At 38.9% G+C, this 18,018-nt stretch overlaps 1 protein-coding gene across 1 annotated transcript in view; it reads right to left on the bottom strand.

Moving 5' to 3' along the window:
• The window catches only part of pex16 (peroxisomal biogenesis factor 16), a 31,284-nt gene extending 13,302 nt beyond the window's left edge, over positions 1 to 17,982 (bottom strand). The window contains exons 1-10 of the mRNA XM_041979396.1: positions 17,694 to 17,982; positions 17,441 to 17,476; positions 13,374 to 13,450; positions 13,152 to 13,285; positions 11,570 to 11,670; positions 7,884 to 7,964; positions 7,451 to 7,600; positions 6,012 to 6,084; positions 2,053 to 2,172; positions 1,375 to 1,439 (exon numbers count right to left, since the gene is read on the bottom strand). Coding sequence (XP_041835330.1) covers positions 1,375 to 1,439; positions 2,053 to 2,172; positions 6,012 to 6,084; positions 7,451 to 7,600; positions 7,884 to 7,964; positions 11,570 to 11,670; positions 13,152 to 13,285; positions 13,374 to 13,450; positions 17,441 to 17,476; positions 17,694 to 17,826 — 970 coding nt within the window. The 5' untranslated portion in view covers positions 17,827 to 17,982. The remainder of the gene's footprint in view (positions 1 to 1,374; positions 1,440 to 2,052; positions 2,173 to 6,011; positions 6,085 to 7,450; positions 7,601 to 7,883; positions 7,965 to 11,569; positions 11,671 to 13,151; positions 13,286 to 13,373; positions 13,451 to 17,440; positions 17,477 to 17,693) is intronic.
• Between the last annotated feature and the right edge of the window lie 36 nt (positions 17,983 to 18,018).

Raw genomic sequence — 18,018 nt, 5'->3', positions numbered from 1 at the left:
ATGTTGTGTTGTGTTGTGTTGTGTAATGTTGTGTAATGTTGTGTTATGTTGTGTTATGTTGTGTTGTGGTATGTTATGTTGTGTTGTGTAATGTTGTGGTATGTTGTGGTATGTTATGTTGTGTTGTGTAATGTTGTGTTATGTTGTGTAATGTTGTGTTATGTTGTGTTGTGTAATGTTGTGTTGTGTGATGTTGTGTTGTGTTATGTTGTGTTGTGTTGTGTAATGTTGTGTTGTGTTATGTTGTGTAATGTTGTGTTGTGTTGTGTAATGTTGTGTAATGTTGTGTTGTGTTATGTTGTGTAATATTGTCTTGTGTTGTGTAATGTTGTGTAATGTTGTGTTATGTTGTGTAATGTTGTGTTGTGTAATATTGTGTAATGTTGTGTAATGTGTTGTGTAATGTTGTGTTGTGTTATGTTGTGTAATATTGTCTTGTGTTGTGTAATGTTGTGTAATGTTGTGTTATGTTGTGTAATGTTATGTTGTGTAATATTGTGTAATGTTGTGTTATGTTGTGTAATGTTGTGTTGTGTAATGTTGTGTTGTGTTGAACTAGGTTTAAATGTCCTGAATTACCTTCAAACTTACAAAGTAAAGTTAAATAAAATACAATAAAACTACATAAAACAAATCAACATAAAATAAAGTTAAATAAAAAAACTAAATTAAATAAAAATGTAAAAAATAAAGTAAAATAAGACCAAATAAAATAAATAAAATTCTTACAATCTGATACAACAGATATGGAGTGAGTTTGTGAAGAAGAGTAGGAAATATTTCAAAGCTAAGACGTTCAGTCCTGATAGACTCCAACACTTTGGGATTAAATCCAAATTTAATTAAATTTGAGGGTGTCCAAACTTAAGCAACCAGTGTATTGTATGTTTTTAATTTTTCTCCATTTTAAAACCTTTATTTCTGAATAAAGTTAATAAGAATAAAGCTAGCATACAGGTTAAAGATTAAAGTCTAAATGTTGAGAATAACCTCAACCTTTAAAAGATATAAATAAATCAGAGATTAGATTAAACCAGAAAGATACGATGAGGATTTCTACTAATTTTACCCCAGAGCAGCAAGAAAAATGATCCTCATCAGATAAAGGCCGTACGGTCGCAGGTATTAGCACGTTAAAGGTCCAGTGAGTAAATTTACTGCCATCTAGTGGTTAAGACGGTTATTGCACAGTTGTGAAAGGATGGTGGCCATCAGTGGCCAAACTTCTTCCAGGCATAAAGATGTTTTTATGTGTGAGTGGTCTAATGGTCTCAGGTGCAGCGATGACTGCACTACAGGTGTACTGTCTTCTTCTATGGTGCTTTTAAGGCGCTACGTATCAGCGGTTCAACCTCCAAACACTGCAGTACTTACGCGCCACAAGTCCGACTCCTGGAATGTGATCAGCCAGAAGTCTGAGGAGGAAGAGGATCTTCTCCCTGTGGATGAAGCAGCAGAGTGGTCAGGAGGAGCCGAGCTGAGGCTGTTTTTACCGGAAACACGGCTCATACATGTTTAGTTCTGCAGCGCCGTCCTCTGACACGCTCTTCTGGGATACTCCTATTGTTGCTGAATCAGGGAATAACTGATGAACAGACTCCAGTTACTATGGCGATCATCGTTTGTTTGGACTCAGAATTTTCTCTCCATGTGAGCGGGTGAAGCAGGAACTTTCCACCAGTTTGAATCACCATGGCAACCAAGCTGGAAATTCTCATGGGGTTTGTTCCTGAGGACTTTTAAAGATTTATAGCTTTACATTTCTTTCTATTTATTAAAAATCATGACTGGGCTGGAAGGACTTCGGGTCCATCTGATCACATCTTATCAAACAAATTCAGCTAAAATCCTTCAACATGAACATTTTAAAACTTTTACTGGAGATCATTTAAACCAGCTGATGCCAGAAAGTCACCAGCAACAATTCATTTGATAAAATACCCACTCATACATCATCTGATCTGTTTATGCTTTACGTCAGTGGTATTGATCAGATTACATTCAGTCCAGCTTTCTCTTTGTCACTGAATAAGAAGAACAAGAAAAACTCACTCTGAGTATCTGTCATAGAAAGGTGAACGCAGCAGGTAGTACAACAGAAGGAAGGCCCTCCTCCTCATCTCAGCTCGCTCCCATCGGTTCTGAAATTTGGCTTCATGGAGGACGGCGAAGCTGCAAAAAGACAGCAAATATAAATGTTCTGGTCTGAGACAGAGGTTGAACTTTCTAGACACAATTCCAAAAGAAAAACCACTTTGCATCCCCACAGTGAAGCACGGTGGTGGCAGTGTCAGGCTAAGGGGTTGCTTCTCTTCAGTTGGAACTGGGCTTTAATCAAGGTTGAGGGAATCATAACCAGATCCAAAACCTTCACGTCCTCTAGAAAGCTGAAGCTGAGGAGGGATTTCACTTTTCAGCCAGAGAACATCTTCACCAGAAGAAAGTAAAGGTTCTGGAAAGGCCACAAGGTACAGTCCAGAACCTAAATCCAACAGAACAGAGCTTTCCGCACGAGACTATTAATGATGGAAAAACAAAAATAGTGAAATCAATTGCTCTGTTAGATAAAATAAAGGACTCATTGAAAAATAAAGCTCCAGATCTCTTTGTTCCATATATGACTTGTTAAGTTTTAAGCTAATTTATGAAGCTCATAGTAAGTTTGCCATCAATAGCAAAAAAAGATTTTAAAAAGACAAATTTTTAAAGCCATTATAATTTAAAATGACGTGAGATAATCACAAAACCAAGACTCAGAACCAAGGATGCGTTTCTGTGTCTGGAAAGCTGCAGCTGCTTTTAGCTCAGTCTAACTATGTGTTTGGTTTAATTCATTGTTTGTGCGAGACGGCAGATTCCACGAGATTTTTGTTGTTTCAGATCTATGACTGTTTTGTTTTGATTAGTAAAGCATGAAATAAATTTATAAATAAAACACAACAAAAATAAAATATTTTATGAATAAAAATAAACTGAAACAAAACTAAGTCAAATAAAATAAAATAAAATACAAGAAAGTAAAGTCAAATAAAGTTAAATAAAACAATGAAATAAAATTTTACTAATTTAAACAAAAATAAAATAAAATAAAGTTCCATCCTGACAGACTCCAGCACTTCTGGATTAAATCACACTTTTAGTTTATGTTCGTATGTATTCATACATTCTTAACAGATCTGGGTGTTTTTCAGTTGAATGGTAGGACAGAGCTCATTGTTTAGCCTCGCAAACACATTTTAAATCCGCTGTAAATGAAACGAAAGTTGGCTTTCATTGTCTGATCTTTGCTTTGTTCACATTTCAACTCTGACAGACATCTGAAAAGGAAAACGGGAGGAGAGGAGACGCAGCACAGCCCAGGTTCAGCCTCAGCCTCGGGTAAATATTTCATTTAAACAAAGACCAAGTCACAAACATCTGAGCTGAGAACAGACAGTCTGCAGACGTAGTGTAATGGAAATGCAAATACTTTACATCAAACCACACCCGAAAACCCAACCTCTCTGCAGGACAAGTGTTCAGACTTTTTACCGTCTCTTCGCATCTGTTGCATGAGATCCAAAAGCAGACCAAGACTTCTCAGAACTCTGCTGACCTCTGTGGTTAAACAGTGGTGAGGAAAACAGACATTAAATGAGGGTTTGAAACGGTTTCTAAAGCTGTAAGTGGAACAAAAACACCGGTCAGAGCCGTGAGACAGATGAAAGAAGCCAAGTATGCAGCAGAGGCTAGAAACAGCTCACATCAGTCCTGGATATCACAATCAGAAAGCACTAATAGGTGTGAACACGCCATCATTACAGATGGTGAGGGAGAAATCCTAAATTCCTCCATTTGAGCTCAAATCCAAAACAAATCATGTAGAGAAAAATAAGGTCAGAAAGTTTCTGCAACAGCTCCTTTTTATCCTGCAGAGAATCTCAGAGCTGCAGAAATCTGCACTTCCATACAGATCAGTGCATTAACACAAACAACATCATATCAAGCTGCCACAGAAGTATAAATCCTCCTAAAGGAGGCTTAAAACAACAGATCCACTTCATTTAGTCAGAATTCTGCAGGTTTCATCCAAAAGGTCTACCACAGAATTTAATGATCCATGGGTTGATTTGTTTAAACGTAGGAATACGTAAAGTAATCCTAGGGATGAGTAAAGTAATCCTAGGGATGAGTAAAGTAATTCTAGGGAAGAGTAAAGTAATCCTATGAATGAGTAAAGTAATTCTAGGAATGAGTAAAGTAATCCTAGGGATGAGTAAAGTAATTCTAGGGACAAGTAAAGTAATCCTATGAATGAGTAAAGTAATTCTAGGAATGAGTAAAGTAATCCTAGGGATGAGTAAAGTAATTCTAGGGACAAGTAAAGTAATCCTATGAATGAGTAAAGTAATTCTAGGAATGAGTAAAGTAATCCTAGGAATGAGTAAAGTGGTCCTAGGAATAAGTAAAGTAGTCCTAGGAATGAGTAAAGTAATCCTAGGAATAAGTAAAGTAATCGTAGGGATGAGTAAAGTAATCCTAGGGATGAGTAAAGTAATCCTATGAATGAGTAAAGTAATCCTAGGGATGAGTAAAGTAATTCTAGGGACAAGTAAAGTAATCCTAGGAATGAGTAAAGTAATCCTAGGGATGAGTAAAGTAATCCTAGGAATGAGTAAAGTAATCCTAGGAATGAGTAAAGTAATCCTAGGAATAAGTAGAGTAATCCTAGGGATGAGTAAAGTAATCCTAGGAATAAGGAAAGTAATCCTAGGAATGAGTAAAGTAATCCTAGGAATGAGTAAAGTAATACTAGGGATGAGTAAAGTAATCCTAGGAATGAGTAAAGTAATTCTGGGAATGAGTAAAGTAAGCCTAGGAATGAGTAAAGTAATCCTAGGAATGAGTAAAGTAATACTAGGGATGAGTAAAGTAATCGTAGGGATGAGTAAAGTAATCGTAGGGATGAGTAAAGTAATCCTAGGAATGAGTAAAGTAATTCTGGGAATGAGTAAATTAATCCCAGGAATGAGTAAAGTAATCCTAGGGATGAGTAAAGTAATCCTAGGAATGAGTAAAGTAATCCTGGGAATGAGTAAAGTAATCGTAGGAATGAGTAAAGTAATCCTAGGGATGAGTAAAGTAATCCTAGGAATGAGTAAAGTAATCCTAGGAATGAGTAAAGTAATCCTAGGAATGAGTAAAGTAGTCCTAGGGATGAGTAAAGTTATCCTAGGAATAAGTAAAGTAATCCTAGGAATGAGTAAAGTAATCCTAGGAATGAGTAAAGTAGTCCTAGGGATGAGTAAAGTGGTACTAGGAATAAGTAAAGTAATCCTAGGAATGAGTAAAGTAATCCTAGGGATGAGTAAAGTAATCCTAGGGATGAGTAAAGTAATCCTAGGACTACTCATGGTTTTCTTACATTCCAATAGAACTGTTTGGGGTCTGAACTGTTTGGTTTGGATGCTGGTGCTTGGTAGAGTTATTTACCTGAGTTTCTCCCGTCATGTACTATGCTACATGTAAGCATCTGCTGGACTGTACGTATTTCATGCATGAGGGTGAGCTGGGGGTTTCTTTAACACAGAGCTTACCAGCTGCATAATCCATATTACCAGTTCAGATTTGCTGTTTTATGCTCTGGTATCTACTGTTTCAGGGCTCATTTGGTTGGTCTAACATTTGCAAACCCACAGGGACGTGAAAACGTGGTGATCCACAGTTTATATTTAATTTAACTGGAGTTTTTTTCCCATGATGAGGATGACAGAAAGGTTTAGTATTTGTTGTGTTACTGCAACAAGGGCCTGACGCTCTTAGAAACTGTTTTTTGGACATGACACCATCTTTGACTGCAGGTCATGAAAAAGATCCTTAAAAGCTTGTAATTTTGCAAACTGGGTTTATCGTTCCACTAAGGATTTCCAAGTTCATCTTTTCTTCTTCTTTTTTCTTTTTGCTGTTGTTCTTAAATGATGTATAATTTCTTCTAAACATTTACAAGCACAGCAATGGTGGAGTGTGTTCACCTCGACATTTCCAGGAGTCCAGAGATGAGCCACGGCTTCCAGGACTGCTTCCCGCAGAGTCCAAGACAGAGTACTGCAGTCAGGAGGGAGTCGGGAGTCAAAGAAAACTCATGTTAAAAGTCTCCTGTGGCTCAAACTACAACACACACAGAAGGAAACAAACAAATCTGGTGGCCACTGCCCTCCTTCCTGTGTCACATCTCAGGTGTTTTCTGGGTGTTTTGAGCTGAAGAATGATGAAGATCTGACAGAACATCGTCACTGAAGCAGGAAAAGCTCAGATTCTTCCAACCGAGTACAGAAAGTTAATATTTACTCTGTCTTCACAGTCACATGCAGCTTCCGCTGCAACAGCACCATCTAGAGTTCACTTCAGGTAATGCATAACACACATTTTATCTTCAAAACCAGGGGTGCCAAACCTACGGTCTGGGGGCCAAAATTGGTCCGCCAGAGGGCTCAGTCTGGCCTGCGGGGAAAATTAGGTAAATATGAAAATGACATAGAGGACAGAAGATTACAGTAGAACTGTAATATTGTAATAAAAGTAACTGTAATCTCTGATGTGGCCACATGAGGTTTAAATTTGTTTAAACATAAAACATTTCCAAGGCAAGAGGAGAATATCTTCCATCTTTCTGACTTCATAGATGTGACTTCAGTTTATACGATGAGGTGAGTCAGTTCAGGTGCTCACGATTACTACACACATGTGGAAATGTACACGTATGTAGATTTAAAATAACTTCTAGATCTGGAAAAGTTGCTCTGCTCTGATCATCATGTGAAATACTGGATTTTTCTCCTCCCGATACATGGAATTAAACATGCTGTGATTTTATTGATCCATGTTGTAATGTATAAATAAATATGTAAAATAAATAAAATATGCAAGTAAAAGATAAAATAAATAAAAATACATAATAGATGAAAATAAAATGTGGAACTGACACAAAATTTTGTGTAAATTGCTCTTTTGTTTCTCAAATAATTTCAGGTTGTGATAAGCTTCTAACGGGGTGATTCATTAGAGATAAACATATTGATTAGGCACTTATTCTTCTTTGCACTATAAGAAAGAAAAATTTTGCATTATGCTGTTATTTTACTGGTCGGACCCCTTTAAGAACAAACTGTGCTGGATGTGACCCTGAACTCAAATGAGTTTGACACCCCTGCTCTAAACCCTCATCTCCTCCTCTTCCTCATCTTTATCTTCTCCTTCATCTGAACTAAAACAAACTGTTTTGTACCAGGTTACAATTATCCAACAGATCGGCAAACATGAGGAAACCACCACAGACGTTCAGCCAGCAGAAAGATGGAGAAATGACCCCCCCCCCCCCCCCCCCCCCAAAAAAAAAAAAACATCCTCAAAACAAAAACAGGATCCAGAATCTAGAAATCTGCATGGACGATGTGACGCTGGGGAAGGATACGGTGCACGAGCGGCCGTCCAATGAACGCGGACTCTGCGATGGTCTCCTGAAGGCCCAGAGATGTTGGTTTGCTGTTGAGCTTCTCCTTCAAGCTGCTCCGCTTCTTCCTCTGGGGGGATGCTCCCCACAGCCGGGACTGCAGGGATGGAGCTGGAGACACATGCTGACTTCAGTTATTAAACATAAGCACTAGCAGGGAAATAATTGTGCTATTGTGTCCCAGTATAACCAAAGCAGAAGTCTGACAGGATCTTTTTTTGGGAAGCAGAATCTGACCAGAAGTCACTGTTTTCTCACGAATTAGATAATTTTGGTGAGATAACACCAGATCACTGAAGATAACTTCTCACCTGTCCCAGGTGTTCTTTCTAAGTTCTACAAGCGATAAAGTCAGACCATGTGAACCTTTTAAGGACATTCAGTTTTATCTCACCGCTTCCCAGAGGCCTGATGACTCGTCCTGACCTCTGACCCACAAAGCAGGACTCTTCTTGCTCCTCGCTGTTAGCATCACCTGTGTATGAGACAAAGGTGGGAAGATAGAAGGAGAAAAAGAGCATAAAGCTGAAAAAAGCATCACTTGTGGAGGATTTGAGTGGCAGCAGCACTGGAGTTTCAGCTACATGAAGCAGCAGGAACGTTCATGTGAGGCGCTGATGTGATCCGTATGAACCCTCCAGTTCAGAACCAAGAGGAGTCCATGGTCCACTCAATGACCGCAAGGAGTCCAGATCATCATCCTTCCACCACCGTGCTGGACAGCTGGTTTGGGTTTTTTGTGTATTCTGTCAAAACATCTCCACTTTGGTCTGGTCTGTCCAAAGGACATTGGGCCTCATTCACTAGTATCTTCTTATGAATCTTCCTAAATTTGTTCTTAGCTCTTATCATTTTTTTAAATTCCATCTGATTCACAAACGCGTTCACATCTTTCCTTTTGAAAGAATTACACCCAAAAGTTGTCCATAAAAAGCCATGATGTCGGGGCCGTGTGCAGACACAGACGGAGGCAAGACAGACGAGGAAAAATATCAGAGTCCCAAAAGAATGAATGAAAACAAACCTTTAAAGGTCCCATATTATACACTTTATTCCCAATCTGAGACCATTCATTAATATCTAAATGAAATATTTCCGCCATGGTATGGACAAATCGACCCTCAGTTTGAGTGCAGCGGCTTCTCTTCACCTCCCTCTTTTTAGCAGCTTCAGAAATGTGCCGTTTATGGTGGGCGGAACCCTGGTGGAGCAGCTCAGCTGTTGGCTCCGCCCATCGCATCGCCCGTCATGAGGTGATTGACAGGTTAATATATTTTCAAGCTATCAGACTAATAAGGCCGAAACGATAAAATAACTGCCAGCTCTTACCTCTCCAGCTGTGTCACGGACAGTTGGTATTGAACCTGGCTTCAGCTTCAAACGGTTGGCGAAGCCTGCTTTCCATGCCCCCATGTTGTGGAAACAGTCCTCTTTGAAATGCTGGCCACAGACATGCAAAACCTTTGGAAGTTTTCCGGGTACATTTCCTCCAAAAATAAAATTAATCCACTCAGTCCTCGTGGGTTCAGTGGATGGAAGTAAAAAAACGTTTTCGTGTTCATTTATGCAGCCACAAACAGAACAGTGCTTCTGTCGCTTAGCCATGTCCGCTAACGAGGGTTGCCGAAGAGGGAAAAACACTGGGCGCTAGGTGATTTTTAGAGGGCGGGCTTTGAGAGCCGGTAGACGGGTCCATCGCTCTGTGGGGAGTGGTTATTGTCCCTTATGATGTCATAACGTACACGCTTTCAAACAAGCTCATTTCAGCGCTTACTTCCCTAGAGGTGGAGCAGGGGGGAGAGAGAGCGCCTGAAAGAGTTTCACACTTACGGGTCTCCTACACATGCGGGGGGACCAGTATGACTGTTCCAAAACCATTAAAAAGTGAATTTTGCATAATATGGGACCTTTAAAATAAAGATATTCACTGAAACTTGACCGTCCTCACTTTGAAGTGATAAGTTGGTTATACATCATCACACGGTGAGATTCAGATCATATGAAAGCAGTTTCAGCTATAAAGGGTCATTAATTCCCCCTGAACTTGGACTGGTCTGGTCCTATGAATGCATCAGGACCAACATCCTCATGGATTCAAGGCTGGAAGAAACTGTACAATAAAGTGTTGATGGTAGAACAGACGAGAATCAGACTATTTTCTTAACAAGGTCAAGGAAATCTGGAAGGACTTGTGCTGTTCATGGCTGCTGGAACAGCAGTGGAAAACTTTAATTGTGATAAAAAAAGTGAATGTGATGATCACGGACATTTACTCCATGAAGATTTCAGCTGTCTGGGTGACACTGAAGGGGGTGTTGGTTGTTTGTATCGGGGTGGAACATTACCCAATCAGAGCACAGAGGAGAAACAACACTGTCATGCAGCGGAAACACAGGATTTTATTCCCAACAACAAAAGCAAGGTAAATTTTGGTGACCAGTCATGAATCCGATGCTAAATTCTACGTTTCCATGTTGCTGTCCAGCTTAACGTGACACAACGGGTAACGTTTGTTATGCTAATAATGCTAACGCAACGGGTAACATTTTGTTATGCTAGTTAATGCTAAGTTAACGGGTAATGTTTGTCATGCTAGTTAATGCTAAGTTAACGGGTAACATTTTGTCATGCTAGTTAATGCTAAGTTAACGGGTAACATTTGTTATGCTAGTTAATGCTAAGTTAACGGGTAATGTTTGTCATGCTAGTTAATGCTAAGTTAACGGGTAACATTTGTCATGCTAGTTAATGCCAAGTTAACGTGTAACATTTGTTAATGCTAGTTAATGCTAAGGTAACGGGTAATGTTTGTCATGCTAGTTAATGCAAAGGTAACGGGTAATGTTTGTCATGCTAGTTAATGCAAAGGTAACGGATAACGTTTGTTATGCTAGTTAATGTTTAAGTAACGGGTAATGTTTGTCACGCTAGTTAATGTTAAGGTAAGGGGTAACGTTTGTTATGCTAGTTAATGCTAAAGTAACGGGTAATATTTGTAATGCTAGTTAATGCAAACATAACTTGTCAAATTTGTTATGCTAGTTAATGCTAAGGTAACGGATAACGTTTGTCATGCTAGTTAATGCTAAGTTAACGGGTAACATTTGTTATGCTAGTTAATGCTAAGTTAACGGGTAATGTTTGTCATGCTAGTTAATGCTAAGTTAACGGGTAACATTTGTTAATGCTAGTTAATGCTAAGGTAACGGGTAATGTTTGTCATGCTAGTTAATGCTAAGGTAACGGATAACGTTTGTTATGCTAGTTAATGTTTAAGTAACGGGTAATGTTTGTCATGCTAGTTAATGCTAAGTTAACGGGTAATGTTTGTCATGCTAGTTAATGCTAAGTTAACGGGTAACATTTGTTATGCTAGTTAATGCTAAGTTAACGGGTAATGTTTGTCATGCTAGTTAATGCTAAGTTAACGGGTAACATTTGTTAATGCTAGTTAATGCTAAGGTAACGGGTAATGTTTGTCATGCTAGTTAATGCTAAGTAGCGTGATTACCTCACCACCATCTCAACTTTGCCAACCTAAACCTTGCTGCCATGTTTTTCTTTTTTCTCCAAACAAGCCATATTTGTTCAGCTTTTTTCTAACTGGCCTGTCGTGAACTTTAACCTTTAACTTGCTAACAGAGACCTGGAGATTTTGAGATGGAGCTCTTGGGTCTGATCTTGGACTGAACTTGCTGGGACGTCCACTGCTAGAAGGATTAGCATCTGTGTTGTAAATAATCTTTCACTCTGTGGAACAATAGACTCCAGAAAGTTTGGAAATGACCTTATTGACCTTCCCAGACTGATGGGCAACAACAGCTGCTTCTCTACTACCACTGCTGATGTCTTTCCTCCTTGGCATTGTGCTAACACAAACTGCCAAAACTTCTTCTCATAACTTGAGTCTTCAAGCTATAAGACAGGATGACACCACAAAGATAATGTCTTGTGATGGATAGAGTTGACCAATCACAGTGAAGGAGGAGGGAGCTTCCTTCCCACCAGTGTTTACAGAAGAATGTGTAAATATGCATGAAAAAAATATTTTATTTATTTTTTTGCTGATATAAAACTGACCTTCACCAACACATTCTGCACTTCTGTCCAGAGGGATTATGGGAGGTGAAGTCTGAAGGCCGGATTTGTAGACGAGAAGAAGAACGATGCGGAAAGCTGCCCTGGAAGAGAGGAAGAATGAAAGTTTACGTTGCATCAAGTAACTGGAAAGAGTTTTTATGACAGAGTACTGCAGACAGGACATCCTAAACATCAGACGACATAAAGAAAACAAACCTGGTGTATTCAGACTCACATTCACACTACATGACCTAAAACTTGCTGGAAAGGGATGAGTCCGTTTGTCCCGGTGGAAATGAGCCTTTAGTAGTTTTAGTTTGTTTTAAATTCTTTTTAATGTGTCTTTTGCGGTTTGCTTTTATGTAATGCATTTTATTTATTTTATACTTTTCTTGGCATCTATTTCCAGTCTGGTCTACATACTGATGAACAGACGTTCTGGTTTTATTTAATTTCTTTTTTAATTCTCTTCATTTTAATGTTTCCTTTGCACCTTGCTGTGATGTTTTTAATGTTTTATGTAAAGCACTTTGAGTTGTCTTTACTACCACATGACCAACTTCCAGGATCTACTCACTCCTCCAGTTACAAAAGGGACATTCAACATACTGAGACAGGAAAAGGAAGCCAATATATAACTTGGTTGAATATATGTAGGACAAACCACACTACCTCCTGGCAGTCAGTTCATATGGAAAAACATTTTAACATTTTGTAACGTGCAACATAAAAAGTCTGACTATGGCCACTGGTGGAGGCTGTAGGGGATTCATCTGCTGGTCTTTTCCATATTTTCTGGGACTCCTCCAACATAACCCCCCACTGAATGAAAACTGTAAAAGTCTGGATCTTGATCTTAATTTTGGTGTAGTCTACTTGGGAAATGTTCCAAATGGTCTGAAAAAACAAGATTTAATACCCAAATTGTTTGCAGGAAGCAGCAAAGGAATAACAAGGAAATGGCTGAACAAAGAGCCTCCATCAGTTTCTGACTGGACAGAAGTTGTTAAAGAAATTCCCTGAATGGAACGAATGACATTTACCCCGAGACAAGCTAACAGTAAGGGTGAAAAGCACTGGGAAAAAATGGACATATTTAAAACCATAACCTGCACCCGTGCTGCTAGCTAGCTATTTATTTGTTTGTTTGTTTATAATCTGTCTGTTTTTCTTCTTTCTTCTCCAGCCCAGCGTCTTTAAAACAAGAGACTGTTTTCTGTGGTTACGTATTACCTACATGTATGGATGTCCAGAGACAAGCTAAGGGGACAGAAAGCAGAACGGATCTGGAAAGACTATAAGGCTTTGAAGTGCTACATTAATTACTGACTGATATGAAGGACAAAGACATGGTTGATCTTTTGTGATCATATCTATCTGTCAATCCACAAGTATGAAGTATTTCTGATTCCTCCAGGCCAATCTGTCTTGTTCCATTGTCAAATGTTTTGTAACTGAAATATGACGTACAAATAAACCTTCTTCAAAGTCAATCTGATCTGTCTGATCACTCCAGAATCGGTTCCCACTGTTCAATCCTTCTGTTTCTTTTATGTTTTTAAGGAGGAAGAGGAGGACGTACTTAAAAAGCTGAACGAGTCCGATCACGAGCCAGCGGCCGACTTCACCCCACAGCCTGCCGGCTCCCATCTCCAGGAAAACCTCCACGTGCTCCAGCACCGACAGCCAGGTGAGGAGTCTCTGCTGAGACAGAGACTGAACACACAGCGCATGATTAACGTTAAAGGTTTAAAAACGAAAACTTAACGTTTTAAATGCAGCGATGAAGAATGACGGTTCTCACCGGAGGAAAAGCACATCTCAGCCCTTTACGCAGGATGCTGTCGTTAAAAAGCACCAGAAGGTTGGAGGCAGAATACACTGGAAAACAAGACATGACAACATTTTACTACCACACTGTCTACACATGTTCATCAGATAATTCACAGCATAAAATCACGCCAGTTCAAACGACCCCCTGAGCTGTACTCATGCCTCATGCCTGAACTGGTGGCAGAGCTAACTGCCCCTGCTGTTTGTCATATAACTAACCAAAGCCTAATTCTCTGTGTATGTCCACAAAAATGTAAACAGCTAAAATCAAACCACTGCCACAAACAAGAAACTACCATTCTCTGGTCCAAACAGTCGTCTAATTAGCTTACTGCCTTCTGCTTAGTAAAATAATGGAGAATGTAGTTTATCAACAAATTCAATATTATTTTATCACAAATATTTTCCTAACAGACTGCCAACATGTCTACAGAAAAGGGCTCCACAGCACCAGCTCTCACTTTGATGCCTGGTGACTGGCTTAGAGAAGTAGAGAAGGTAACAGGGGCAGTTATGTTAGACTTTTCAGCTGCATTTGATATTAATAATCATTAAATACTGGAAAAAACTGGCATGAGATGGATTTGAACTGCCGTGTCCTGGACCGAGCGTTACCTAACCAACCAGACACAAACTGTGTTTTAATGGATGCTATTCTGATGGCAGCAGTGTAACAGACCAATGTTATACAACAGTTTTACTAATTACCTACCACTGATCCTACATAGAGCAAAATGTGTGCTGTATGCCGACGATTCAACTATAAATTCATCTGCATTTCCAGGGGGAACTACAGTCAGTGATCCAACGGGTGGAGCAAAATGAAAGAAAAAGTGAAAGAAATGAAGTTTCTGGTGGTGATAATCAACCAACATGTACAAGCTAAACTAAACAAAACTATTTCAGTACTTAGTAAAGCTAAATATTTTTTTAATATTAAAGCAATACATATTTATGTTGCTTACTTATATCGCCGTACTTGAATTATTGTGTGGAAGTATGTATGTACTTGTGGGTATGTATGTATATATATTTATAAATATGATTGATGTAACTGTGTAGGCATGTATATGCATGTAGGTGTATGTGTGTTAAGGGATGTTTGGGTGTGTATGGGGGCATGTGTGAATGTATGTGGATATAGATATGTGTGTGTGGATAGAGGAATGACTATGTATATCTGCTAGGATGGTGGGGAGTGATATCTGTGTGTGAACTTATGAATATGTACATGTATGTATGGGTTTGGGGTATGTATATGTATGTATGTAGGGTGGGTACATATATGTATATATGGGTGTATGGGTATGTATTTATGTATATATGTACACAAGTATAATTTCTCCCCTTCTTAAAACATAAGTAAGGAAGCAGGATGATTGTATAGGGTAACTATTAACTTTGGGTGAGGGGTAGGAATAAATAAGTTTACTTCTACCCGTTTTCGGACATGTCGATTGGTATAAATGTACTGCTAGATGGCTACGTATGTTATTGGTAAAGAAGTGACCAGTCTGAAATAAACTGAACTGAAAATATTTTCTTAAAGGGTCAAATAAAGAATTCAGATTTTAAAAAGTATTTTCTGCCCATTATTTCCTGGGTCAGGCTTTTAAATTTTACTGTCACTGTGTCTCTTGGTGGAGGTGATGATCTGTTTATTTCTGACTCTCAGAGTGAGTTACAGGAAAACATTATGGGTTCATTTCAGTTTCATTCTGAGTGGAGGTGATGCACACGAGGAGTGTGTTTGCATCAGCTTTTCTATCTGGACAGCAGGCCTGTAAGAGTCCACAAAACATGGTCTCATGTTTCATTATGGAAAAGAAAACCTACCACTGAAAATTCCAAATTTAAAGTAAATCAAAATAAATATTCTCTCAAAAAATGAAGTAATAATTAAAGTGGACATTTAGAAAATGAAGCAAAAATTGTGTTCTGCGTGTGAAATGTAATAGATTACATGTTTGTAGATCACCTAAAATTAGGAATCTGTCCATTGTTGTTTGGCAAACACGGTCTCCAAACAGCGCCATGCACAAAGTTAGAAAACGCCCTGGTGCAGAGCATCACAAAGCACGATTTAAGTCACTCTTCTCCATTTATCAGTTGTAGTTAGTTTGATTTTGTTTCCATTTTTAACGCCAAACGTATCATATTTTATAGTTTCTGAGACCTGCTGCATCATTTTATTATAAAAAGGTACTTAAAATCCTGTTGTAGACAACCTGAAACTGGTCTTCTGCACCCTAGTGGAGACCTTTTGTACTACAATAATCATAACATATAACACAGTAATAACCCGTGAAACAGGTAAACATACCTGTCCTACTAGACATGCTGTTTATAATTTCACTTCACCAGAAGTAAAAACTAATGCCAACAAGCAAACTGTTCTCTACAAATAAGCTTTTTGTTTAAAGAAAATATTTTATTAAAGGGTCAAATAAAGAATTCAGATTTTAAAAAGTATTTTCTGCCCATTAATTCCTGGGTCAGGCTTTAAAGTTTTACTGTCACTGTGTCTCTTGGTGGAGGTGATGATCTGACTCTCAGAGTGAGTTACAGGAAAACGTTATCAGTTTCTTTCTGTTTCATTCTGAGTGGAGGTGATGATGCACACGAGGAGTGTGTCTGCATCAGCTTTTCTATCTGAGCTTCAGGGCTGTGACAGACCACAAAACCATGTCTGTTTTTTTCAGTTCAGCAAAGTGAAAACAAATAAACAGAATATAAAGAACTTGTTTTAGTATGAAACTTGCAGAATTTTTAAATCATATCAAAAAGCCAAAGAAAATCAGCAGGTGGTGCTACCGAGCTGATAGTTTTCTAGAAATTGCTGGAACTCTCCAGTTCTTTCTGACTTATTTTTATTTTAAACCTGTTTTCTAGGACCAATAAATAAACATCTTCACACAGAGATGAGAATAGGCGAAGTCATCACCTGATTCCAACATTGAGCAGCTGTGAGGCTTTTCAGTCTCAACGTGTTTGTCAGCCATTGATTTTAATATCTGGTTTATGGCTCAGTGTATAAATAAGTGAAACATGGCGCTGTGTAAAATCATTGAGCCGCTCCTCAATTTTGTCTATATTTCCAGGAAAATAGGAATGAAATCCAGGTTTTGGGGAGGATCCATCCCTCCATCAGACCTGTTGCCACTGATCTTCAGTCCAGTTCTTGTGTCATGTGACATACCTCAGCCTTTCCTCTCTGTTTCCCTTCCTTAAGAAAGGCTTTTTGACAGCCCCGTTTCCATGGAGACCATTTCTGATGAGGCTTCAGTCAACAGTAGGGTCAGGTGCATCTCTGAGGTCCTGGATTCAGGTCTTTGCCGGATTTGTTCCTATTTCTTCAGGACCTACAGATCCTGTTCATCTGCTGTAGATAGTTTTTAGTCCTGACTCTTCTTTTGTCTTCCACGTGTCCAGTTTCTGCCTCTATGCTGAGATAAACCAGGTTTCCAGCCAACAGCTCTTTGGGAATCACCTTGTTGCTGCTAGAATCCTGTTTTCTGTCTGTCAGACTGTCTGATCTTTGCTGGTTTTCACAAATGAAACTAAAGAAACAGTAACAGATTATGTGTTTTGTGAGAGGCTGCTAATAACAAAGAGACTAAAGGTTAAAGATTGGTTCTTTAAGTTGTCTGCTATGTGTCGACACAACACTGGTTCATCCTGTGAGTTAGGAGCTAGTTTCTGATCGAATTATTCATGGGTCAGAGTTAAGTTCCTCTAAATATGATTAAGCACCAAAAGGAAAAACTTTGAAAGACCATCAGAAAGCTGGAGAAATATTGATGAAGACCACTTCAGAAGATCAAAGAAAAAGATAGGCTGCTTGGAGGGAAATATAAAGATATGGAGGGTGGATCAACACTTTTGCTCAGGACTGTATTAACATCACCACTCGCTGAATCCCCAGATAACATCTTCACTTTATTTCTTTGAATAAAGAATCAAAAACTCACATTTAAAAATTAATCAGTCTAATTCTAAAAGCAACCTTGTGTCAATGCATGACGGACCAAAGCTTACCTAGTTCAGATAATTCATGGGAATCAGCAAATCGCCCTGTAAAAGAAAAAACATGACATGTTGACATTAGCTGCTGCAAATGTGTTTTCATTTTCTGAAACAAAAACGAAACTCGGGCTAGATCTGGGACAAAGTTCAGGACTGTGAACAGTGTGGCTAGGTTTCGGTACTTTTATATTAACTGTAGAGTTTCTAACACTGCATTCTGGATTCATAATGACTTCAAAGCTCATTTTAATGAGCTGTCACGGACCTGCTATCAGGTAGGAGAGAGTCCGCACAGTGTTCTCCAGCTGCGCTGTGGCAGCTGGGTTCCTCCTCACATACTCGGTGTATCTCTCATAAACACGAGTCACTTTGTCGATATACTCCTTAATGTTAGACATTTCAGCTCTAACGGACACGCGCGCTCCTCATTTAGCCACTCAAATTTAGAAAACAACAGCTACAAAAACGAGTTTCATTCGGTTTCCATTGCTTCTTCTTCTTCTTTTAAAATAAACTGAACAAACTTCCGCTTGGTTGAACCGACACGCATTAGCGTCCCCTTGCTCTCTAATTCAAAAGATTGGTTCCGG

The sequence above is a fragment of the Melanotaenia boesemani genome, chromosome 1 (assembly GCF_017639745.1).
Source record: "Melanotaenia boesemani isolate fMelBoe1 chromosome 1, fMelBoe1.pri, whole genome shotgun sequence".
Lineage (NCBI taxonomy): Eukaryota > Metazoa > Chordata > Actinopteri > Atheriniformes > Melanotaeniidae > Melanotaenia > Melanotaenia boesemani.
This window is presented reverse-complemented; position numbering and strand designations above follow the sequence as displayed.